This window comes from Nematolebias whitei, chromosome 3, assembly GCF_014905685.2.
Source record: "Nematolebias whitei isolate Nwh7 chromosome 3, NemWhi1, whole genome shotgun sequence".
NCBI lineage: Eukaryota > Metazoa > Chordata > Actinopteri > Cyprinodontiformes > Rivulidae > Nematolebias > Nematolebias whitei.
The window spans coordinates 50,611,454-50,638,563 of NC_056500.1; the positions used below are offsets into that span (position 1 = coordinate 50,611,454).

Below are 27,110 nucleotides of genomic sequence, written 5' to 3' on the forward strand. Positions count from 1 at the left end.
TATGTTGAGGGAGTATCAGAGAAACTGAGACGTTTATTTTCTAAACATAACGTCCCAGTGGCTTTTAAACCCCAAAATACATTACGGCAAAGACTGGTTCATCCCAAAGATCCAGTCCCCCGGCACAAACAGAGCAATGTTGTGTATGCTGTTCATTGTCAGGAGGGCTGTGATCAGCCTTACATCGGGGAAACAAAACAGCCACTGGCCAAAAGGATGGCCCAGCACAGAAGATCAACATCATCAGGGCAGGACTCTGCGGTCTACACTCATCTCCAGGCCAGCGGTCACTCTTTCAGGGATGAAGATGTTCACATCCTGGACAGAGAGGAACGATGGTTTGAGAGAGGAGTAAAGGAGGCCATCTTTGTGAAAAGAAATCGTCCATCGTTAAACAGGGGTGGAGGCCTCCGGGTTCAACTGTCCCCCTCTTACAATGCTGTGATTGCTAGTATCACTCAGCCCTCTGTGAACAGTAAACAGCCATCAGTGTGCTAATGATCCATTGTTATGCTGATGGTCCTTCTTGAGCATGTGATCAGCTGGTTTTGGTTGTCAGCAGCAAAACTGGTTGATCCACCCTGAGACTGTGCTATTTAAGAGACTGAGCTGAATACAGCTCCTCAGACTGAGGAAGTCTCTCGGATGAGAGACGAAACATTTCTACATTTTTTTGTTGATTTGCTTTGTTTTTTTTTTTTTAAATGTCCAGAGGACCAGATTTAACTTTTTTAGATTTTTCTACCTGGATTATTGAGCATGCATCAGGATACTTTTAACTTCCGTTTCTCAAACCCAGCTCCAGAACCAGTCACTGACCACAAACGTACTATCTGTTTTTTCTCTGATAAGATTGCAAATGAGGTAACGCCTGTTGTGTCAAAACATGTTACGTGTGAAGGTGTATAAATGAGACTGTATTGCTCATGATTTCAGAGAACACGCAGAACTTCTAGGCTGCGTGCTTGTTCATGTGTTTTCTCCTTTTTGCAGAAGAGAAATAAACCTTGCTACATGTTTTTAACAAAGTTCCCAGTCTGCTAAATTTTATTGAACAACAAAGTTTGATAAAACTCCACAATTTGGTGTCACGAACAGGTTTCTTCGCTGGTCCCTCCACTCGGTGGGACCCAGGACAGTGGATGATCACCAAGAATCGCAGGATTCTTCCTCTAAACCTCTGCAAAATGATACTGGCTTCTGTATATGGGATTGCATTCATCAGCACCATCAGAGCCCAACTATTTGATGTACATGATGGACATCCAATTGTCAACGTCCAGGCAGATCACAAGGACAACCAATAGTTTTTCACACATGTGGAAAGGATCACAGAACACATCACTGCAGCATATCCTCAGACCCCAAGCTTCACTACCATCACAGGCACTGTTCAGAGACCAGATGAAGCCTCACAAGACTATGATAACAGACTGCTGCCCATCTTCAGAACCCACTCTGGTATTCCCATCGATAATGATGACTGGTGAGAAGCCCCCCCAAGCAACGTCTTTTGAGATTATTTTCTGACAATCTCTGATGACTGGACTTCTCCCACCAATCCCCAAAGCTGTTCAATCCACCTACATCGGGAGGAAAACTGGTGTCCGGCTGAACGAGCTTCTCAGACACGCCAGGCACGCCTGGGATCAGCACACAGCTGACCAAAACTCCACCCAGAATAAAAAACATAGATAAACTGAAGAGGCCCAGCTCACACTGCTACAAGCAGCCACAGAGATGACACTTAATACAGCTGCCACTAAATTACCTCACCCACCAACACCCCAACAACAACCTGTCCAGCCTTATCAACAGCAGACTGACCCAGCTGAACCTCATCCTTGTTTCCTGTGTGGAAGACTTGACCATTGGATCAGAGATTGCCCACACAAAAGGAATCAGTGGCGTGGCAGAGGTCGCCCGCCATACCAGCCCATACCACAGGGCCCGAGGCCTCAGCAGCATGGCCCAGGCCAACAGCATCCACAAAATGGATAGAACTTTTACCCAAGCCCACACCGACACGGTGGACGTGGTTTTGGGCATCCAGGGGGCAGAGGCCGGAGAGGAGGTTACTCCACCTGACTAGTGCCGGGAGACAAGGACCCAGGACTCCAAACTGCAAGTATCAGCACAAACACACCTGTCTTTCTGTCAGACACAGGCGAGATTATTCTTACATGTTACAAATACACCCAGTCAGCGTATCTGGTTACCCATGCTCACAGTGTTGGTTGAAAACGTCCCTGTTAAATTTCTTGTAGACTCAGGAGATCAACAAAATTCTCTGCTCACCACGGCCAGAGACAGACTCCCACCCACAACTTGTTTCATGTCTGAACAGCGCCTCCAATACACTGCTCATGTAACTTCAGAGCCTGCTGATCATTTAGGAGACTCATTTCTGATGACACCCGACACACAACTCACCACTTCGTCCCTCTGCTGGACACATGACTATTGTTCTGTTTTGCTGACCCTCAATGACAAGGTGACACCCCAAACACCCTATTTCACAGTGACTGACTCTTTTCCCCACATTTCACTGGCAAAACCACCTGATTCACAGTGGCGTTCTCTGGGCCCCTTGGCACTCAGAGCATTCACTGCCTCAGACTGGGAACCACATGACAGCTGTTTTCTATTCACCCTCTCTCAACATGTACAGACAAGATTTTTGTCATCTGCTAACTGTACACCCCACAAAAGAAGTGATTTACAATAAGAAATGACTAACAATGTCCACCTTGTCTCAGGACGACCCAAAATTGGCAGCAGTCCCCAACACATCTATGGGCACAGACTAAATATGATGTATGACTCATAAAAGGCCAAGAACCCATTCAAATTACACCTAAATCCTCATATCGACCCAAAATCCCTCAGTACCCCCTCAAACCTGACGTAGAAAGAGGCATTACTCCTGTTTTTCACTCTTTGCTTAAAGCCGGAGTAATTATTCACTGTCCATCCCTCCCTTTAGTGTGCCCGTACATCCAGACAGCCAATTTTGGTTTGCTTTTCAATTTCAAGGAAAGTCTTACACTTTCACCTGCTTGTGTCAAGGTTACTGTGAGTCACCCACTATTTTTCATCAAGCACTGAATGACAGTCTTGCTGGTTTTACACTTCCTTCTGATTGTGCTTTGTTACAATACATGGATGACCTTCTGTTGGCAACGCCCTCAAAACAGTATTGTAGAGAAAATACTGTCTGTCTGCTCCAACACTTGGCTGAGCAGGGACACAAAGCATCATTGTCTAAGCTGTAGTTTGTGCAAACTACTGTGACATTTCTGGACAATAGAATCTCAGCAGCAGGTAGGGAAATTGCAGACACTCGCGTTAAAGCAATAGTGAAACTGCCACTTCCCGAGACTAAGAAACAGTTGATGTCCTTTTTAGGACTTTTGTGGTTATTGCAGACATTTTATTCCAAACTATGCTGAAATGGAGACTCCTCTACGTGTCATCTGTCATGAAAAAGGCCTACTGATGAGCTCTAAATTGACATGGTCTAATGAGGCACTGCAGGCCTTTGAAACACTGAAAAAACAACTGCAGCAAGCCCCAACTGTCAGGATTTGTTGGACAGGAACAAACCCAATGTGCAGACAGGACTCAAACTCGGCAGATTACAAAAATAAGTATTTTAATAGTAAATAAAGAACAAAATAACAGCTGACGTGGCAGCAAAACTTACTTACAAATAGAAGGCTCAGAGGGAAAACTCAGGGAGGACTCAGGAGAGCTCAGGGGAGACGCAGGAGAACGCAGGAGAACACAGAGACCCAACGAATACGACCCGACGAGGAACAAGACAGAACAGACAGCTTTTATACAAGGACAAAACGAGACGTGATTACAACAGCTGTGACGAGACAAAGGTGGCACCAATTAAACTGACGAGGAAACACTAGGGAAACATAGACACAAACAGAAACAGCAAATGGTACCATCCTTACACCAACTCTTGGAATTCCAGATCCTACACGCCCTTTTATTCAGGCTGTGGATGAGCGCGATGGCTGTATGACTTCTGTTTTGCTCGAAAAATATGGTGACAGATTGAAACCAGTCACCCATTTTTCTGCTAAATTGGACTCATTAGCAGCATGCTTGCCTTTTTGTTTGCGCACTGTGGCAGCTGCTGATAAGGCGTCCTAGCTAGTCGTGATATTGTGGGATATTCTGATCGAACCCTCCTCATTTCCTACGCTGTCACACAAATTTTAAATGAACAGAAAACTGCACATCTCTCAACAGCACGTTGGTTAAAGTACCACACAACTCTGTTGGACATGCCTAACATAACCATACAACATCCTGATGCATGCTCAATAATCCAGGTAGAAAAATCCAAAAAAGTTCAATCTGGTCCTCTGGACATTCAAAAAAACAAAAGCAAAACAAAGCAAAAAAATCAATTGTGTATGCTGTTCAGTGTCAGGAGGGCTGTGATCAGTCTTAGATCGGAGAAACTAAACAGCCACTGGCCAAAAGGATGGCCCAGCACAGAAGATCAACATCATCAGGCCAGGATTCTGCGGTCTACACTCATCTCCAGGCCAGCGGTCACTCTTTCAGGGATGAAGATGTTCACATCCTGGACAGAGAGGAACGATGGTTTGAGAGAGGAGTAAAGGAGGCCATCTTTGTGAAAAGAAATCGTCCATCATTAAACAGGGGTGGAGGCCTCCGGGTTCAACTGTCCCCCTCTTACAATGCTGTGATTGCTAGTATCACTCAGCCCTCTGTGAGTAGTAAACAGCCATCAGTGTGCTAATGAGCCATTGTTAGGCTGATGGTCCTTCTTGAGCATGTGATCAGCTGGTTTTGGTTGTCAGCAGCAAACTGGTTGATCCACTCTAAGAAGGTGCTATTTAAGAGACTGAGCTGAAAACAGCACCTCAGACTGAGGAAGTCTCTTGGATGAGAGACGAAACGTTTCTTGATTTTTTTGCTTTGTTTTGCTTTTGTTTTTTTGAATGTCCAGAGGACCAGATTGAACTTTTTTGGATAACCATACAACGTTGTAATGTTCTAAACCCAGCCACACTCTTACCAACAACTGAAGATGGCACACCACATGACTGTATGGCTGAGTTGGAAATTGTTTTCACCCCCAGGCCTGATCTGTAACAACACCCTCTGGACAGTCCAGATTGGGATCTGTTTGTCGATGGCTCTGCATCACGTGACCCAGTTATGGGCCAGATAAGAAGTGGTTATGCTGTTGTAACATACACACAGTTGAAGCTGCTCCCGTGCCATCATGTTCTGCACAGGCCTATGAAACTGATTGTTCTCACACGTGCTTGTGTTTTGTCTGAAGGGAAAAAAGTAAATATTTACACTGACAGCAGGTACGCATTTGGCGTTGTTCATGATTTTGGAGCTCTGTGGAAACACATACAGTTCCTGCGCTCAGATGGACAACCCGTTTCGAATCATAAATTGGTGTCTGACCTCTTGACCTCTATCACCTTACCAACACAAATTGTTGTCATAAAATGTGCTGCACACACTTCCAACACTGACTTTTTCGAGAGGAAATGCTCTGGCTGATGAAGCTGCTAAAGCTGCAGCCTGCACACTTCTCACACAACCTCTCACTCTGACTCAGACACACACACACAACCCGATGTGCCATTCTCTGTTTCTGACATGCAAAGGTTTGCTCCTGCCAGTGAAAAAGCTGAATGGAAAAAACACGGCTGTGTTTTTTCTGAAAACATCTGGATTGGCCCAAATGGTAACCCATGCTTACCAAAACATTGTTTCCCCTCTTTTGCTGTTTTGACACATTCTTTGGATCATGTGTCAAAGGGAGGGATGTTGAGACAAATTAATGCTGATTGGTTTACTGTAAATTTTTCAAAAACAGCGGCCCAACATTGTGACACCTGCCTCGTGTGTGCCACTCACAATGTTTCAAAAAGAATAAAAACAACAGCTCCACGAGACCACAAAACTGTTACAGCACCATTTCAACATTTGATGATTGACTTTATTGAACTAACACTAGTTCAAAACAAAAAATACTCTCTGGTCATAGTGGACATGTTTTCCCAATGGGTTGAAACTTTGCCCACAAAACATGCCACAGCCAACACAGTTGCAAAAATTCTGTTGCAAGAAGTGGTGTCAAGGTGGAACAAAGAATTTCTAGTGACAACAGTCCACATTTAGCTAATCAGATACTTGAAGAAGTGTCCACCACACTGAACTTTGACCTGACTAAGCATTGTGCATACCACCCACAAAGTGGAGGTGCAGTAGAAAGAGAGAATGGAATATTGAAAAACATCCATCCATCCATCAATTTTCTTCCGCTTATCCGGGGTCGGGTCACGGGGGTAGCAGCCTAAGTAGGGAGGCCCAGACTTCCCTCTCCCCAGCCATTTGGGCCAGCTCTTCCGGGGGAATCCCGAGGCGCTCCCAGGCCAGCCGAGAAACATAGTCCCTCGACCATGTCATGGGTCTTCCTCTGGGCCTCCTTCTGGTGGGACGTGTCCGGAAGACCTCACCAGGGAGGCGTCCAGAAGGCATCCTAAACAGATGCCCAAGCCACTTCAACTGGCTCCTCTCGACGTGAAGAAGCAGCGGCTCTACTCTGAGTTCCTCCCAGATGATCGAGCTTCTCACCCTGTCTCTAAGGGAGAGCCCAGACACCCTGCGGAGAAAACTCATTTCGGCCGCTTGTATCCGAGATCTCATTCTTTCAGCCACAACCCAAAGCTTGTGACCATAGATGAGGGTAGGAACATAGATCGATTGGTAAATTGAGAGCTTCGCCTTTTGTCTCAGCTCTCTCTTCACCACGACAGACCTGTATAGCACCTGCTGTACTGCAGACGCTGCACCTATCCGCCTATCGATCTCACGATCAATTTTTCCCTCATTCGTGAACAAGACCCCAAGATACTTGAACTCCTCCACTTGGGGTAGGACTTCCTCCCTGACCCAGAGAGGGCACTCTACCCTTTTCCGGCTCAAGACCATGGCCTCGGGTTTGGAGGAACTGATCTTCATCCCGGCCGCGTCGCATTCGGCTGCGAACCGCTCCAGCGAAAGCTGTAAATCATGATCTGATGAAGCCAATAAGACCACATCATCTGCAAAAAGCAGAGACGCAATCCTAAGGCCACCAAAATGGATCCCCTCAACACCTTGGCTGCGCCTAGAAATTCTGTGCATAACAGTTATGAATAGAATTGGTAACAAAGGGCAACCTTGGCGGAGTCCAACTCTCACAGGGAACAAGCCCGACTTACTGCCGGCGATACGGACCAGGCTCTGACACCAGTCATACAGGGACCTAACAGCCCGTATCAAAGGGCCCGGTACCCCATACTCCCAGAGTACCCCCCACAGGGTCCCCCGAGGGAAGCCGTCGAACGCCTTCTCCAAGTCCACAAAGCACATGTAGACTGGTTGGGCAAACTCCCATGCACCCTCCAGGACCCTACTGAGAGTGTAGAGTTGGTCCAGTATTCCACGGCCAGGACGAAAACCGCACTGCTCCTCCTGAATCCGAGGTTAGACTATCCGATGGACCCTCCTCTCCAGAACCCCCGAATAGACCTTACCAGGGAGGCTTAAGAGCGCGATTCCCCCATAGTTGGAACACACTCTACGGTCCCCCTTTTTGAATAGGGGGACCACCACCCCAGTCTGCCAATCCAGGGGAACTTCCTCCTATGTCCAAGCAATATTGCGGAGTCGCATAAGCCAACACAACCCTACAACATCCAGAGCCTTAAGGAACTCTGGGCGAATCTCATCCACCCCGGGCCCTGCCACCGAGGAGCTTTTTAATTGCTTCGGTAACCTCAGCACCATAGATTGGAGGGCCCAACCCACAGTCCCCAGGCTCTGCTTCCTCAGTGGAAGACGTGCCAGTGGGATTGAGGAGGTCTTCAAAGTATTCCGCCCACCGAACCACAACATCCCGAGTTGAGGTCAGCAGCACACCACTCCCACTATAAACAGTGTTGGTGGTGTACCGCTTTCCTCCCCTGAGACGTCGGATGGTGGTGCAGAGTTGCCTCGAAGCCGTGTGGAAGTTGTTCTCCATAGCCTCTCCGAACTCCTCCCATGCCCGAGTTTTTGCATCAGCGACCACCCGAGCCGCATGTCGCTTGGACTTTCGGTACCCATCAGCTGCTTCCGGGGTCCCACAGGCCAAAAAGGCTTGATAGGACTCCTTCTTCAGCCTGACAGCATCCCTCAACGACGGTGTCCACCATCGGGTTCGAGGGTTGCCGCCACGACAGGCACCGACAATCTTGCGGCCGCAGCTCCGGTAAGCCGCCTCGACAATAGAGGCACGAAACATGGTCCACTCAGACTCAATGTCCCCCATCTCCCTCGGAACATGTTCAAAGTTCTCCCCGAGGTGGGAGTTAAAACTCCATCTCACAGGACACTCTGCCAGACATTCCCAGCAAACACTCACAATACATTTGGGTCTGCCAGGTCTGACCGGCATCCTCCCCCAACATCGGAGCCAACTCACCACTAGGTAGTGATCAGTGGACAGCTCCGCCCCTCTCTTCACACGAGTGTCCAAGACATGTGGCCACAGATCAGATGAGACGATGACAAAGTCTGTCATCGAACTGTGGCCTAGGGTGTCCTGGTGCCAAGAGCACATATGGACACCCTTATGCTTGAACAAGGTGTTTGTTATTGACAATCCATGACGAGCACAGAAGTCCAACAACAGAACACCACTCTGGTTCAGATCAGGGGGGCTGTTCCTCCCAACCACACCCCTCCAGGTCTCACTGTCATTACCCACATGAGCACTGAAGTCCCCCAGCAGAACAAGGGAGTCCCCAGGAGGTGCACTTTCCAGTACCCCCTCCAAGGACTCCAGAAAGGGTGGAAAATCTGAACTACCGTTTGGTGCATAAGCACAAACGACAGTCAGAACCCATCCCCCCACACATAGGCGGAGGGAGGCCACCCTCTCATTCACTGGGGTGAACCCCAACACACAGGCACCAAGTTGGGGGGCAATAAGTATGCCCACTCCTGCTCGGCGCCTCTCACCAGGGGCAACTCCAGAGTGGAAGAGTGTCCAGCCTCTCTCAAGGAAACTGGTTCCAGAGCCCGAGCCATGCATAGAGGTGAATCCGACTATTTCTAGCTGGAACCTCTCAGCCTCACACACCAACTCAGGCTCCTTCCCCACCAGTGAGGTGACATTCCACGTCCCAATAGCCAGCTTCTGTAGCCGAGGATCAGACCGCCAGGGTCCCCACCCTCGGCCACCACCCATCCCACATTGTACCCGACCCCATTGGCCCCTCCCACAGGTGGTGAGCCCATGGGAAGGGGGACCCACGTCTCCTCTTCGGGCTGTGCCCGGCCGAGCTCCATGGGTAAAAGCCCGGCCACCAGGCGCTCGCCCGCGTGCCCCACCTCCAGGCCTGGCTCCAGAGTGGGGCCCCGGTGACCCACGTCCGGGCAAGGGAACATTAGGTCCGTTTATTCTCTCATCATTGGGGTCTTTGGGTTGCACTTTGTCTGGTCGCTCACCTAGGACCTGTCTGAAATGGGTGACCCTACTAGGGGCAAAAAGCCCCTGACAGCATAGCTCCTAGGATCATTGGGACACTCAAACCCCTCCACCATGGTAAGGTGGCAGCCCAGGGAGTGGCATTGAAAAACAAACTGACAAAAATCTGTGACGAGACAAAAGTCAACTGGGTTACATGTTTACCCATTGCACTGATGTACATGCGTATACGCAGAAGGGCTAAACACAACCTTAGCCCTTTTGAAATTTTATTTGTAGCTCCACCCAACCTGGGAGTGGGACCTGTGACCAGCCCAACTAATGACCTGAAACACTGTCATCATAACATGCTTGTCTACTGCATTGAACTGACTAATCATTTAAAATCTCTCAGGTCTCAGGTTCAAGGAGGGCTTCCCAGCCCAGCTCAAGAACAACTGCATGACATAACCCCTGGAGACTTTATTATGATTAAATCTTTCAGGAGGAAAAGGTGGAACTCCCCCAGGTGGACAGGTCCATTCCAGGTGCTGTTGATGACCCACACAGCTATTAAGGTGGCTGAGCGAGCTACCTGGATCCACCCATCCCACTGTAATCTGTTCAGAGGGACCAATCCACCATCAGATGGAGGACAAGAAGAAGCCAAATCCCCATAAGTTCACTCAGTACCATCGGGCAGCTGAGGCAGCAGCTTATCTTAGACTTTGAGTTTAAGTAAGCTAGGACAGCTCACTCGCTACGTTCTTCCCAAACCTAGGCGAGGCAGCTCACTCACTGGGTCTCAAACCCAGGTGAAGCCCCCCCCCCCCAGGTTACCAAAGCTCTACACTCTCAGCAGGGTCCTGGAGGGTGCGTGGGAATTTGCCCAACCGGTCTACATGTGCTTTGTGGACTTAGAGAAGGCGTTCGACCGCGTCCCTCGGGGAACCCTGTGGGGGGTACTCTGGGAGTATGGAGTACCGGGCCCTTTGATATGGGCAGTTAGGTCCCTGTATGACCAGTGTCAGAGCCTGGTCCGCATTGCCGGCAGTAAATCGGGCTTGTTCTCTGTGAGAGTTGGACTCTGCCAAGGTTCCCCTTTGTCACCGATTCTGTTCATAACTTTTATGGACAGAATTTCTAGGCGCAGCCAAGGTGTTGAGGGGATCTGTTCTGGTGGCCTTAGGATTGTGTCTCTGCTTTTTGCAGATGATGTGGTCCTATTGGCTTCATCAGATCGTGATCTACAGCTATTGCTGGAGCGGTTCGCAGCTGGTCTTGAGCCAGAAAAGGGTAGAGTGTCCTCTCCAGGTCAGGGAGGAGGTCCTACCCCAAATGGAGGAGTTCAAGTATCTTGGGGTCTTGGTCACAAATGAGGGAAAAATGGAACGTGAGATGGATAGGCGGATAGGTGCAGTGTCTGCAGTGAAGCAGGTGCTGTACAGGTCTGTCGTGATGAAGAGAGAGCTGAGTCAAAAGGCAAAGCTCTCAATTTACCGATCGATCTACGTTCTCACCCTCATCTATGGTCATGAGCTTTGGGTTGTGACCAAAAGAATGAGATCTCGGATATAAGCGGTCGAAATGAGTTTTCTCAGCAGCGTGTCTGGGCTCTCCTTTAGAGATAGGGTGAGAAGCTCGATCATCCGGGAGGGACTCAGAGTAGACCCGCTGCTTCTCCACGTCGAGAGGAGCCAGTTGAGGTGGCTTGGGGATCTGTTTAGGATGCCTTCTGGACGCCTCCCTGGTGAGGTGTTCCAGACACGTCCCACCGGGAAGAGGCCCAGAGCAAGACCCAGGACACACTGGAGGAACTATGTTTCTCAGCTGGCCTGGGAATGCCTCGGTATTCCCCCGGAAGAGCTGGCCCAAGTGGCTGGGGAGAAGGAAGTCTGTGCCTCCCTACTTAGGCTGCTACCCCCGTGACCCGACCCCAGATAAGCAGAAGAAAATGGATGGATGTAGATATCTGTACATGCATGTATATGTATACGTGTATCATGTGTCTAGGTAGAGCTTGGCCATATCATATCGTTCACAATAATACCGGTAAAAAAAAAAGCTTAGCCGGGAAAATAAATTATATCATGATATACTAATTTCATGACGTAAGTATGTCAGTGTTTCCCCTACCATTATACAAGCGGGGCACCCCGCCCCGTTTGCAGAACCGAGCGCGCCGAATTACCAAACCGAACTGTGCACACCCCTCCCCCCCGCCCACCTGTTTGTGCTGGCGTAATGCTAATTAGCTGAGCACAATACTAGCTAGCTATAAAGATAAAATAAAACCACACATGACTCAGCTGTGTCTCTCCATCCTGCTCTAAACTGTGTGTTCAGACAGTTCACAGCACAGCTGTCTATCCCTCCATCCCCCACCCGCTCTAAGCGTGCAGGTACGAAAGCGGCTTCTTTCTCTCCCCCACCCCGCTCTGGGTTGCCAGTGCAGGAACAGCTCGGCTGGGTCTCCCCCAACTCTAAACTGTCGGTACAAACACATGCAGCTCAGCTGTGTCTTGAGTTCTACAGTCGGTCCATGGACCAAGAAAAGAGGCAGGTGATCAAAGACAGAACAGTCAGAGAAATTGAATCATTCCTGCAGGAATAGAGGAAGCAGAAATACTTTGAGACTGAATACTTTACTAAATAAAGTAATTTCAGTAAAATCAACCTTTTTTTTTAGTTTTACATAATACTGCAAAGCAAATGGACTGCACTTATATAGCGCTTTTCTATCTTATTCAGATACTCAAAGTGCTTTACACTACAATCTGTGTCCTCATTTACCCATTCATACAGCACTCTACTAGATCTCTACAAAGCTAATTGAACAAATCATTCTAAAAAGACTAATCAGTGCTTTGAGATCACATTCATACACTGTTGGGACACACATCAGAGGCAATGAGGGGTTCAGTGTCTTGCCCAGTGACACTTCAACATGTGACTGCTGGTGGATTCAAACCCCCAACTCTTGCATTGGCGGACAACTGCTCTAACCACTCAGCCACAGCCGCCCTAAAAGCAACATGTTAAGTTAATTTTGTCAAATGAACAACTATGATTTCAGTTTTTATTTGTTGTTGTTGTTGTTGTTGTTGTTGTTGTTGTTGTTGTTATATCATGAAATTTATCATCGTCAGAACGCTCTGAAATATCACAATATTATATTTGAGCCGTATCGCCCACCCCTATGTCTCGGTGTATATAGGAACATTTGCTAACATTTGCACATCACTTGTATCCGCACCAGAACTGCATCTTCTGCTCTAAACACCAAAGTCTATAAAATTCATGAAAATTATGAACTCCTGCACTGATGTGGAGAAATTAAACAAAACTGCATTCAATTTTGCACGGTGCACTGTACAATTTTGAATGACAATAAATTTTTATAAATTTAAAGCTAAAAAGTTGATATTTCAAACAAATCTCAATTTATTACATCACATCCACAGGCTTGAGATTAGTAACTTTCCAGAGTCTGAGAAATCCACCCTCTGATTAACACTTCTATACATGTGTGTAGGAATGTTCATACTTTTGTTTGTTTGTTTGTTTTTTTTGTCATTTTTATTCATTTCATATTTAAAACACAAAAACAATTTAGAAACCAAATGAAAAAAAACACGTCATAAAATGAAAGGTAGCAGAAGAAAAAATCTTATCATATCTGCCCCTTGTTTAAAACAAAATCAATTCAAACAATCAATTCAAACAATAATCATCTATAAGTAATATAACAAAATAATTAACTCATCACAATTTTACGTATTTATATGTATCTTTCCAAAATTTTAATCTTAATCATTTTCTTAAATATAGGCAATGACCTTACTTTTTTTACATCGTTTTCCAAACTATTCCACAGACCTATTCCCTGAATTGAAGTAGACCGCCCCTTTAAACTGGTTCTGTACTGTGGTTTAACAAAAATGTCTGTTCCCTTAAGATTATAGCAACTTTTCCTTTTTACAAAATACGTTTGAATGTTTGAAGGTAGTGTGTAGTTCTGAGCTTTATACAGTACTAAAAGAACATTATAGTTAACCAAATCATGAAACTTCAGTAATTTCAATTGATAAAATAAAATACTAGATGGATGACAATAATGCTTTTTTGTGATAATTCTTATAGCTCTTTTCTGCAAAATAAAAATGGGCATCGTTATAGTTTTACATGCTGTTCCCCAAACATCAACACAATAAATTAAATGTGGGACTATATATGTATTATACAGCAAATACAAGGCTTTATCATTCAATAAGTCCCTTACTTTATACAGTACTGCAGTGGATTTAGATATTTTAGTTTTTACAGAATTTATGTGCTGTTTCCATGACAGTTTATCATCAATAATTACACCCAAAAATTTCACCTCACCTACTCTGCATATCTCAACACCATCAACTCTAAAAGGAACATCGACAGTTATCTTTTTTACTAAATATCATATAATTAGTTTTATCTAGGTTCAATGATAACTTGTTTAATTTAAACCAATTTTGTATTTTGACAAACTCCATCTTCATTAACTCAAACATCTGTTCCAAGTCTTTACCCAAATAAAAGAAAGTGGGATCATCAGCAAAGAGAACACATTTAAGGATACTGGACACCTCCGTCAAATCATTTACATACAAAATAAACAACTTAGGTCAAAGTACAGAGCCTTGTGGCACTCCACACGAAATACTGCTTAGGTTAGATCTTACATCGTCTATTTGTACAAACTGTTTTCTGTCTTTTAAAAAACTACGTATCCACTGCAAAGCTGGTCCTCTAATACCATATTTTTTTAATTTATTAATCAGAATCGTGTGGTCAATTGTGTCAAATGCTTTTTTTAAATCCACAAATATACTTATACAATGTTGTTTTTGATCTATAGCTGTAGTAACTTGTTCCATCAATTCCATAAGAGCCATGGATGTTGAGTTTTTTTATCTGAACCCATACTGACTATTACTTAAAATATTATTTTTATCAAGAAATAGGTCAAATCTGGTCACAAATAATTTTTCTAGAATTTTTGAGAATTGTGGCAACAAAGAAATAGGTCTGTAGTTGTTAAATACACATTTGTCACCATGTTTAAAAAGAGGAACTACCTTAGCTATTTTCATTCTGTCTGGGAATATTCCTGTTGAAAATGACAAATTACAGATATATGTAAATGGCTCAATAACATGACTTATTATTTCTTTTACAACCATCATATCCATGTCTTCACAGTCTTTTGATCTTTTGTCAGTAAATTTTTTAACTACCTTCATTATTTCTTCTTTGTCAGTTCCCTTTAGAAACATACTGTTTACACAATCACTGATTAAATAACACATTTTTATCCACTTTTGGTATTGTATTTGCAAGGTTAGATCCAACATTTACAAAGTAATTATTAAATCCATTTACAATTTCATTTTCATCATGGATTTCCACATTATTTTCCACAAAATATTGAGAAAGACTCGTACTAACCTTATGTTTTTTCAGAACACTGTTCATTACTCGCCATGTTGCCTTCATATCACCACTACTTTTATGTAATAACTCACTATAATATTCCCTCTTTTGTTTTCTTATGATCCCAACCAATTTATTTTTGTACTTTTTATATTTATTTTCTGCCTCATGTGTTCTGGATTTCAAGAAACACGAATACAGATCATTCTTTTTTTTACATGCATTTCTCAATCCTTTCGTAATCCATGGTTGATCAACTACTACAATACTTCAAAAGAACTCCTTTCACTTATGTCCAATCATCGCTTTCAGGATTAAACGGTCAGATCAAATGTAATATATGTCTTAATGTGTGTTTTAAAACCTTGTTATGGCTCTAATCTAAGAGAACAAACAATGGCTGCTTATCTTTTTGTGGTTTGTTTTTTTTTCCTCTGGGAAACACAGCTGATGGGAGCAGCAAACATGCAGTTGTTGTATCTTAAACAAGTGACTAAAACAGATTATAGTGAGCCAAAGAAGTCAGTCAGGTCACATTTAACTGTAGACTCTTGGGCTCCAACATGTAGCTCTGATGTTATATTCAGTTTTCCTCTTTTTATTCAGTCACCTGATCAAAAAACCTATGCAATTTAATCTAACAACGTTAAGTCAGGTTCTCTGAATGGATTAAAAAAATGTTGAAACATTTAGTCTTTTATCCAAAAACTTTGTCAGTCTGAGACGCTGCACTAAACTCAGTCTTATAAATAGCCCCTTCTCATGGTGGATCAAGCAGTTTGTTGGTGACAGCCAAAACTAGCTGTTCACAAACTAGTTTTGGCTGTCACCAGCAAACTGGTTGATCCACTATGAGAAGGGGCTATTTATAAGACTGACTTTAGTGAAGCTCCTCAGACTGACAAAATATTTTGGATAAAAGACGAAATGTTTCAGCAATTATTATTATGGATGTACAATATTGGATTTTTGACCGATATTCGACATGCCAATATGTTAAAACTTATTTGGCCGATAACCGATACCGCTATTTTTAATATATTTTCCCTTTGCCAGAACATAGCCCTCTTATTTAGGCTTATTTGCTAAAAAAAAAAAGTGTACCAGCTGTAAGAGCTGGCGACATATATTCAGTAACAGCCATATGCATAGCACTTTAACAATATTAAATGAAAAGTGTTAAATGTTATATATTAGCCTTAGTCACCTGCGATGCTGTTGCACTTGTGGACGCTTGTTATGGGTTCCTAGCTGCCGTGTGGGATCCTCTGCACTCTTGTGCATGAAGGAACGCCTTTTTAAGTTCAAAGGTTTTGTCTATGACATGCCGTAAGACTAATCATGCTAACGGGGCCAACACTTGACATCCAAATGTCTGTGGTAAAACTCACCCAAGTACTATCGGCTATTAGCTTCTCAGTGACATCGGAAATGACTGCTTGTAACTTGGGTAAGGCTACATAAGAAAAATACATCAGACTGGGGACGATGTAACGAGGCTCAACGTAATCCAAAAATCTTTGAAATCCAATAACCATCCATCCAGCCATGCATAATCTTCCATTTATTCCGAAGTCGGGTCGCAGGGGCAGCAGCTTGACCAGGGGGGCCCAGACACCTCTTTCCACGGCCACCTCTTCCAGCTCTTCTGGGAGGATTCCAAGGCATTCCCAAGCCAACCGAGAGACATAGTCTCTCCAGCGTGTCTTGGGTCTTCCTTGGGGTTCTCTTCCCAGTCGGACATGCCAATAGCACCTCCCTAGGGAGGCACCCGGGGGGCATCCTTACCAGATGCCCGAACCACCTCAACTGGCTCCTCTGAACACGGAGGAGTAGCGGCTCTACTCTGAGTCTCTCTTGTTCTGCAGCTCAGCTCTCTCTTCACCACAATGGACTAGTACAAAGTCTACAATACTACAGATGCTGCACAAATCTGTATGTCAATCTCACGCTCCTTCCCTCACTAGTGATCAAAACCCCAAATTACTTGAACTCCTCCACTTGAGGCAGAACCTCACCCTCGACCTGAAGAGAGCAATCCACCCTTTTCTGGTTGAGAACCATGAACTCAGATTTGGAGGTGCTGATTCTCCTCCCAACCACTTCACACTCAGCTGTGAACCACTCCAGTGAAAGCTGAAGATCACGGCACGATGACGCTAACAGGACCACATCATCTGCAAAAAGCTGAGATAGAATCCTGAGGCCACCAAACCAGAAACCCTCTGCTCACTGGCTGCACCAAGAAATTCTGTCTATAAAAGTTATGAACAGAATCTGTGACAACAGACAGCCTTGGTGGAGTCCAACTCCTACCCTGAAGGGGTCAGACTTACTACCGGCAATGTGAACCAAACTCTCGCACCACTTGTATAGGGACTGAACAGCCCGTAACAACAGCTAGTGAGGGTAAAGAGCTGATCCAGTGTTCCACGGCCAGGGCGGAACCCACATTGTTCCTCCTGGATCTGAGGTTCGACCAACGATCAGACTCACTTCTCCAGTACCCGTGAATAGACCTTATAAGGGAGCCTAAGGAGAGTGATGCCCCTATAATTGGAGCACACCCTCCAGTCCCCCCTTTTGAAGAGGGGAACCACCACCCCAGTCTGCTAATCCAGTGGCACTGCCCCCGATGTCCATGTGACTTTGTAAAGGCATGTCAACCAAGACAGACCCATAACATCCAGAGCCTTAAGGAAATCGGGGCGAATCTCATCCACTCCCGGAGCCCTGCTGCCTCCGATATTTTTAACTACCTCGGTGACTTCAGCCACGTTATGGACCGACCAACCCCAAAGGCCCCCAACTCAGCTTCCTCCATGGAAGACATGCTGGTGGGATTGAGAAGGTGTGAGAAGTATTCCTTCCATCTCTCGACGACATTTCTGGTTGAAGTCAACAGCACCCACCTTCACTGAACACAGTGTTATTTAAGTGCTGCTTTCTTCTCGTCAGCTGCCTGATGGTTTGCCAGAATCTCCTTGGAGATGACCGAGAGTCTCTATCCAAGGCCTCACCAAACTCCTCCTACATCCGAGCTTTTGCCTCAGAAACAGCCAATGCTGTGGACTGCTTGGCCCTCCGGTACTCCTCAGCTTCCTCCAGAGTCCCGCTGGCCAACAAGGCCTGATAGGACTCCTTCTTCAGCTTGACAGCCTCCTTGACCTGGGGTGTCCACCACCGAGTTTGTGGATGGCCACCGCAAGAAGCACCGACAACCTTGCAGCCACAGCTCAAGGCAGCTACCTCAACAAGTGGGGCACGGAACATGTCCCACTCGTACTCAATGTTTCCCATCTTAACTGGGATGCGGTTAAAGCTCTCCTGAAGGTGTGAGTTGAAGACCTCTCCGAAGGGTTCTTCTGCCAGGTGTTCCCAGCAAACCCTCACTACACATTTGAGTCTACTGGGTTTGTCCAGCATCTTTCCTCACCATCGGATCCAACTCACTACCAGGTGGTGATCAGTTGACAGCTCAGCTCCTCTCTTCACCCGAGTGTCCAAAACTTATGGCCGCAACTCAAATGATACAACTACAAAGTCAATCATTGATCTATGACCTAGGGTGTCCTAGTGCCAAGTACACTTATGGACAAACTTATGTTCGAACATAATGTTTGTGATGGACAAACTATGACTAGCACAGAAGTCCAACAACAGAGCACTGCTCGGGTTCAGATCAGAGAGTCCATTCCTCCCAATCACGCTTCTCCAGGTCATACTGTCATTACCCACGTGGGAAATGAAGTCCCGCGGCAGAATAAAGGAGTCCCCAGCTGTTTTACCTTCTAGCACCCCTGCCAAAGAGTCTAAGAAGGCCGGATACTCTGAACTGCTGTTTGGCGCATAGGTACAAACAACAGTCAGAGCCGATCCCCCACCCGAAGGCGAAGGGAAGCCACCCTCCCATCTACCGGGGAAAACTCCAACACACAGGCACCAAGTCAGGGGGCTACAAGTAGACCCACACCAGCTTGATGCCTCTCACCATTGGCAACTCCAGAGTGGAATAAGGTCCAGCCCCTCTCAAGGAGATCGGTTCTAGAGCCCATGCTGTACACCGAGGTGAGCCCAACTATATCTAGTCGGTACCTCTCAACCTTGCACACAAGCTCAGGCTCCTTCCCCACCAGAGCAGTTACATTCCATGTCCCAAGAGCCAGCTTTGGTAAACCAGGGTCAGAGCGCCAAGGTTCCCGCCTTTGGCTACTACCCATGGCATCATGCACCCAGCTTTTTTGACCCTTCCTTCAGGTGGTGGGTCCACAAGAAGGCAAACTCATGTTGCTCTTTCGGGCTGAGGGCCCCCATGGGTAGACAACAACAAAAAACTTCCACACCGCCGACAGTTTGACTTCTTCCTCTCTGCCATGTTCAGATCAGTTCAGGCACGCATGACATCATCATGTTGTACTGGCGATGCAGGCATCCTTGTCACTGGGTTGTCATAAAAAATAGCATCTTTTATATCAGTGAGTTATTTTGATGGAATGGGATGTCCGGTATTTAACTTTAACGCTAATATTGGCCTTCCCATGGGCTCAGCACCTGTGGGATGGGCCAAAGGGGTCAGGTGCAATATGGGATGGGTGGTGGCTGAGGGCGGGGACCCTGGCGGTCTGATCCTCGGCTACAGAAGCTGGCTATTGGGACGTGGAATGTCACCTCACTGGTGGGGAAGGAGCCTGAGCTGGTGTGTGAGGTTGTGAGGTTCCGGCTAGAAATAGTTGGACTCACCTCTACGCATGGCTCTGACTCTGGAACCAGTTTCCTTGAGAGGGGCTGGACACTCTTCCACTCTGGAGTTGCCCCTGGTGAGAGGTGCTGAGCAAGAGTGGGCATACTTATTGCCCCCCCAACTTGGTGCCTGTGTGTTGGGGTTCACCCCAGTGAATGAGAGGGTGGCCTCCCTCTGCCTACGTGTGGGGGGACAGGTTCTGACTGTCGTTTGTGCTTATGCACCAAACGGCAGTTCAGATTATCCACCCTTTTTGGAGTCCTTGGAGGGGGTACTGGAAAGTGCATCTCCTGGAGACTCCCTTGTTCTGCTGGGGGACTTCAATGCTCACATGGGAAATGACAGTGAGACCTGGAGGGGTGTGGTTTGAAGGAACGGCCCCCCTGACCTGAACTCGACTGATGTTCTGTTGTTGGACTTCTGTGCTCGTCATGGATTGTCAATAACGAAAACTACATTCAAGCATAAGAGTGTCCATATGTGTTCTTGGCACCAGGACACCCTAGGCCGCAGTTTGATTATCGACTTTGTCATCATCTCATCTGATCTGCGGCCACATGTCTTGGACACTCGTGTGAAGAGAGGGGCAGAGCTGTCCACTGATCACTACATGTTGGCGAGTTGGCTCCGATGGTGGGGGAGGATGCCGGTCAGACCTGGTAGACCTAAACATTTTGTGAGGGTTTGTTGGGAACGTCTGGCAGAGTCTCCTGTGAGAAAGAGTTTTAACTCCCACCTCTGGGGAAACTTTGAACATGTTCCAGGGAAGGAGGGAGACATTGAGTCCGAGTGGGCCATGTTCCATGCCTCGATTGTCAAGGCGGCTTACTGGAGCTGAGGCCGCGAGGTTGTCGGTCCCTGTCGCGGTGGCAAGCCTCAAACCCGATGGTGGACACCGTCGGTGAGGGATGGTGTCAGGCTGAAGAAGGAGTCCAATCGGGCTTTTTTGGCCTGTGGGACCCCGGAAGCAGCTGGATACCGGCCGTCTAAGCGACACACGGCTCGGGTGGTCGCTGATGCAAAACTCAGGCATGGGAGGAGTTCGGAGAGGCCATGGAGAATGACTTCCGCACGGCTTCGAGGCGATTCTGGTCCACCATCTGGTGTCTCGGGGGGGAAGTGCGGTATACCACCAACACTGTTTATAGTGGGAGTGGTGTGCTACTGACCTCAACTCGGGATGTCGTGGGTCAGTGGGCAGAATACTTTGAAGACCTCCTCAATCCCACTGGCACGTCTTCCACTGAGGAAGCGGAGCCTGGGGACTCTGGGTCGGGCCCTCCAATCTCTGGTGCTGAGGTCACCGTGGTGGTTAAAAAGCTCCTTGGTGACAGGGCCCCAGGAGTGGATGAGATTCGCCTGGAGTTCCTTAAGGCTCTGGATGTTGTAGGGTTGTGTTGGCTTACGCGACTCTGCAACATTGCGTGGACATCGAGAGAAGTTTCCCTGGATTGGAAGACCGGGGTGGTGGTTCCCCTATTCAAAAAGGGGGACCGTAAAGTGTGTTCCAACTACAGGGGAATCACGCTATTAAGCCTCCCTGGTAAGGTGTATTCGGGGGTTCTGGAGAAGAGGGCCCGTTGGATAGTCGAACCTCGGATTCAGGAGGAGCAGTGCGGTTTTCGTCCTGGCCGTGGAACACTGGACCAGCTCTACACTCTCAGCAGGGTCCTGGAGGGTGCATGGGAGTTTGCCCAACCGGTCTACATGTGCTTTGTGGACTTGGAGAAGGCATTTGACCGCATCCCTTGGGGAACCTTGTGGGGGTTACTCTGGGAGTATGGGGTACCAGGCCCTTTGATATACATTTAGGTCCCTGTATAACCGGTGTCAGAGCCTGGTCCACATTGCCGGCAGTAAGTCGAGTTTGTTCCCGGTGAGAGTTGGACTCCGCCAAGGTTGTCTTTGTCACCAATTCTGTTCATAACTTTTATGGACAGAATTTCTAGGCGCAGCCAAGGTGTTGAGGGGCTCCATTTTGGTGGCCTTGGGATTGCGTCTCTGCTTTTTGCAGATCATGTGGTCCTATTGGCTTCATCAGATCGTGATCTACAGCTTTCGCTGGAGTGGTTTGCAGCCGAGTGCAACACGTCTGGATGAAGATCAGTTCCTCCAAATCCGAGGCCATGGTCTTGAGCCGGAAAAGGGTAGAGTGCCCTCTCCGTGTCAGGGAGGAGGTCCTATTCCAAGTGGAGGAGTTCAAGTATCTTGGGGTCTTGTTCACGAATGAGGGAAAAATGGAACGTGAGATCGATAGGCGGATAGGTGCAGCATCTGCAGTGAAGTGGGCATTGTACAGGTCTGTCGTGATGAAGAGAGAGCTGAGTCAAAAGGAGAGGCTCTCAATTTACCGATCGATCTACGTTCTTACCCTCATCTATGGTCATTAGCTTTGGGTTGTGACCGAAAGAACAAGATCTTGGATACAAGCGGCTAAAATGAGTTTTCTCCGCAGGGTGTCTGGGCTCTCCTTTAGAGATAGGGTGAGAAGCGCGATCATCCGGGAGGGACTCTGAGTAGAGCCGCTGCTTCTCCATGTTGAGAGGAGCCAGTTGAGGTGGCCCAGGCATTTGTTTAGGATGCCTCCTGGATGCCTCCCTGGTGAGGTGTTCTGGACACGTCCCACCGGGAGGAGACCCAGTGGAAGACCCAGGACACGCTGGAGGGACTATGTTTCTCGGCTGGCCTGGGAACGCCTCAATATTCCCCCTGAGGAGCTGGACCAAGTGGCTGGGGAGAGGGAAGTCTGTGTCTCCCTACTTAGGCTGCTACCCCCGCGACCCGACCCCGGATAAGCAGAAGAAAATGGATGGATGGATGGATGGATGGCTAATATTGGCCAATATCGATACCATGCCGATAATATTGTGCATCCCTAATTGTTATTATGTTCTTTTAATTTGTCCAGAGAACCTGATTTAACTTTGTTAGATTTTTCTACCTGGATTATTGAGCATGCATCAGGATATCCAATTTAATAATCAGGTTTTGTAAATAATAATAATAATAAAAATAAAAACTCTCAGATAGAGGATACAATTGTATTACGTAACAGTTCAAGTTGCACTTTTTGGTTAGTTTTTGTACTCCATTTAATTAAACCAACTATTAGGCACAACGAAAGAGTAAAACGCCTTTCCATATCTTACTCTTCCTCTTGTCGAACAGGAATGAAACCCTCCGTGTGGATGACACACTGTTCTGAGGACAGCACAGCAGATTGCTGGAGCTTCTGGGTGTCTCCCCGCTCTGAGATCCCCTGCAGCAGACGCAGCTCCCCAAAATTTCCAGCGACGACCTCTGGTGACCTCAGACCACTCCTGCCCTGGTGGCCAGCAGCCAAAGTCTGAGACATCTCAATCTCCAGGTTGTTTTTGTTTTCCAAGTACATGTTGAGATTGCTGGAGAAGGGAAGAAATGTTTTATTATTTTGTGTAAAATCAAATTACCTATGACAAGTTGGTCATCTAACCTTTTAGCCTAGAAAGCATCATCATAAACTGATTGTTGATAACTTTTCACTACATTTACGGTCAAAAGTAATTCATCATGAACACGAATATTATGATAATTTTTTTTTAATAAGCAAGAACTGGGTGCAAAAATGTATTTTATTTCTGGGTGCAGAACTAGAGTATATTGAATGGCTCAAATATAAACATTTACATTTACATCTACTTTTGGCTTTTCCCTCTTCAGGGGTCACCCCAGCAAGTCATCCTCCTCCATCTCACTCTTTCCTCTGCATCCTCTCCCCTCACTCCAAATACTGCCATGTCCTCTCTACTGCATCCAGATATCTACTCTTTGAACTTCCTCTTTGTCTTTTTCCTGGCAGCTGCATTTCTAACATCCTTCTATCAATATACCCACTGTCCCTCCTCTGGGCATATACAAACTGCTGTCCCTCTTCTGGACATGTCCAAACCATCTCAGTCTGGCCTCTCTAACTTTATCTCCCAGTTGTTGAATCTGTGCTGTACCTCTGATGCTATCATTCCCAATCTTATCCATCTTTGTGGAGAACCTCATCATCTACAACAAAGTCCATGCTCAATAATCCAGGTATACAATCCAACATTTTTCAGTCAGGTCATCTGGACAGTTTCTTTTTTGTGCTGAAATGTTTCGCATTCGATCCGGAAGGTTTCATCAGTCATCATTCATCATTCTGACTGAAAAAAGTTGGATTGTATACCTGGATTATTGAGCATGGATTTTGTTGTTTTCAACCAGTTTCATACGACTGTCAACAAGGAAGAGGGCCGGCAATGGAGGAGGGGGTGTACCAAAGAGACCATCTTATCACAAACAAAACTGGTTTGTTCCACTTTGGAGTAAGCTGTTGGGGGAAGAATCAGTTTTGTTGTGTGTTTCCTTGACTGATGAAGCCTTCTGGATCGAAGGTGAAACGTTTCAGCACAAAAAAAGAAACTGTCCAGATGACCTGACTGAAAAATATTGGCTCATCATCTACAGTACATTTCTGCTATTTCTAGTTCTTTCTCCTGTCTTTTTGTTCATCTCCATCTCCAGACCATATATATATATATATTGTAGTGAACTAAGCCTCAGGTCAAAACCTGACCCTGAGGACCTTCATGAGACAGGAACTGTTATTTCATTGATTTGAGTCCAGAAATACAAATTAAGCTCATCCAGAGACTTTCTAAGTGTGTCCTGCACTAATCAATTGAAAGAACACTCTCTTTTTATATTGTCATTACTATTTTCACAAATGTCTTGATAATCAAAAGTGTGTTTAGTTCAAACCATTTTAAATGTTGAAGTGAACTACTTATTTTAAATCAACTGTGAAACAGTATTAATGATTTTTAATCCTCATTCAAAGTAGAAATCAAGTTAGATGTCTGTTACAAAGTAATTATGCATTTTTTGATCTTCTGTCTGAAATGAGAAGGAGTGATGTCGGTCAAAAGTCGGAGACAGTCGCAAACAAGTTTATTGGAACGAACTGTCATGTTTTTAAAACCTCTCAGACAGAAACAGAGAAGCTGGCACCTGGGGTCTGTCATTTCGCCAAAACATTTCTCTGTCTGCTCCTAAAACATCTCCGTTGTTTTTCTGACTTGTAGTAACCTTCTTACGTCACTAAAACCACACCCCTGTTGGTTCTTTCAACCAATAAGGACTTCCCAAATGGGACCGGAAACAGAACTCTTTAAAAGTCGACACTTCCTAGTTCCAGAAGTTCTGAGAGCAGAACCGAACAGAAGAGTTCTGGGAGATGATCCAGAGTTCTGAGAGCAGAAGTGATCCGAAGTTCTGGAGGATGAACAGAAGTTCCATGGAGAACAGAGAGTTCTGCTGAGGAGGAGTTCAGCATGTTTGCTGAAATTCCACTTAACTTAATCCTATCTTTCGGGGAAGTTTATTTTGGAAGCTGGGCCAGTCAGCTTCGTGGTCCTAAGTTGATGAGAAGCAGATAAATCCCTGGAGATAAAACGACTCAGCCTTGCTGGACGCCAGGAGAAGACCTCTCTGAAACCCCACCAAGGTAAAGGGTCGACGCTCGGGTACATCTAGCCGAAATCACTGGGAAACGTGCTATCTGGTTTCAAACAAGATAACTCCCCATCTTTTCTTTATTATCTTAGTTAACCCTAAGTATCCACTTTCCCTCCTTAAACTTTACTCCAACTCTTCTACCTTGCCAGTAATTAATTTAAGATATCTTCAGAAATGTCTGTTGTATTTCAGTTGCAAGTGAGAAATCATGGCCGTATGATTTCTCATTGTAAAGCTCATTAATTAAGCTGTGTTATTACGTTCAATCAGAATAATCAAGTGTACAATGTTTGATGTTAAATTTTGATTCTGTTAATAAATGACCACATTCATTTTGATGGGTCAAAGAAAATTAACGTCTCATGTCACTGATTAGACCATCTCCACACAGTACTTCAAATAAGCACAAGATCACTTAGTCCAGAAAAATGAAAGAATCCGTTTAAATATCAGGTACTTGAACTAGTCCAGATATTATAAAATGTAAGAGAGCACCCCTGAGCTAAATCCATCTCTCTTGCTCTCTCACTACAATATATATCCAGGTTCAAATATATACATATGTTTAACTAGATTTTCTAAATAGGAGTGCAGAATTTTAATGAATGTCTTTTAACATATTAATAGACCAAGGTCTATAACATATTTATAGACCATGGTCTATAAACTCTATGTGAGTGGCCAAGACAGCTGTGCTCAGAACAGCTGCAGCTTCTCAGGCTCCCAGTGAGATCCCAGTTTTCAGGAGTTTTGATACTGACTCTGAACCTGACTGCACGCATTAAGCATGTGAATTATAGCCAAACAGAACTGATGAGGATGAGAGAGGATTTAACACTGAACACAGCAACAATTAACAACAATCTTAAGGCTATGCTCGGCAGACTGCAACTTTTACGGACATCAGTCTGGAGACAGCAGTGCTCAAATGGAAAGAGGAGGCACTGTGCCCAGGGCAAGAAGAGAGGATGCCTGGCTGGCATGCTGGTGAGGTAGAAAGCTAATGCTAGGTCCGACAGACTCCAGATACCATCTCTCTTTCTCTCCAATGTCCGGTCCTTGGCTAACAAGATGGATCTGCTTCGACTGAGCGTGAGTGTCTTAGAGGAGATGAATGAATGTGCGATACTCTGTCTCACAGAGACATGGCTAAAAAGTGACGTGCCAGATTCAGCGTTTCAGATGGATGGCAGACCTTTTTTCCGAGTGGACCACTGCAGTGAACAAATGGGAAAGACACACGGAGGGGGACTGTGTGTTTACATAAACAAAGTTTGGTCCACAAATTGTATGCTGATAAAGAGTACATGCGCCGAGGCTTTAGAGCAGGGGTGTGTCAAGTGATGTGCATTTCAGGTGAGGTATGAAGTCAGTTCTCATGACCTAAAAATAAGGTTAAGAGCAGTATAAACCACATATCCCTGAGTATGTGTTCTGGAAAAGCAAAAAAGGTTTATTTACTAAAACTTCTGAAAAAGCAGGAAATGTTTATTTACTGAAACAAATCTATAAAATAGTATGTAACAGTGTGTGAAGTCTTTCTAACATACTATGTGTTAAGAGTGTGAAATCCTATGAATTAAGGCTTAATCAATCAATGTTGAAGACATTATAGAGCATAAATTAAGAGATTATTGGGAAATCTTATATTGAAAGTGAATTAACTTTGCATGATTAAGAATAAATGAATTAGTTACTGACTAAAAGTGAAGAGAATTGATGGTAAAAAGGTCAAGTTAACAGCTTAATGTTCGTGTGTCAAGCCACCACAGGAAGTGGAAGTCTGAACAGATGGCCAGGCCAGTATCAGAGTCAGAGTCAGAGTCAGAGTTTCTTTATTGTCATTCGCACCTCATG

The 27,110-nt window shown here is 45.7% G+C and overlaps 1 protein-coding gene across 1 annotated transcript in view; it reads right to left on the reverse strand.

The window, feature by feature from the left end:
- Window positions 1-23,116, reverse strand: part of oca2 (oculocutaneous albinism II) — a 659,230-nt gene extending 636,114 nt beyond the window's left edge. Inside the window, exon 1 of the mRNA XM_037698314.1 lies at window positions 22,874-23,116. Within this exon, the coding sequence (XP_037554242.1) occupies window positions 22,874-23,115 (242 nt within the window). The 5' untranslated portion in view covers window position 23,116. The remainder of the gene's footprint in view (window positions 1-22,873) is intronic.
- Between the last annotated feature and the right edge of the window lie 3,994 nt (window positions 23,117-27,110).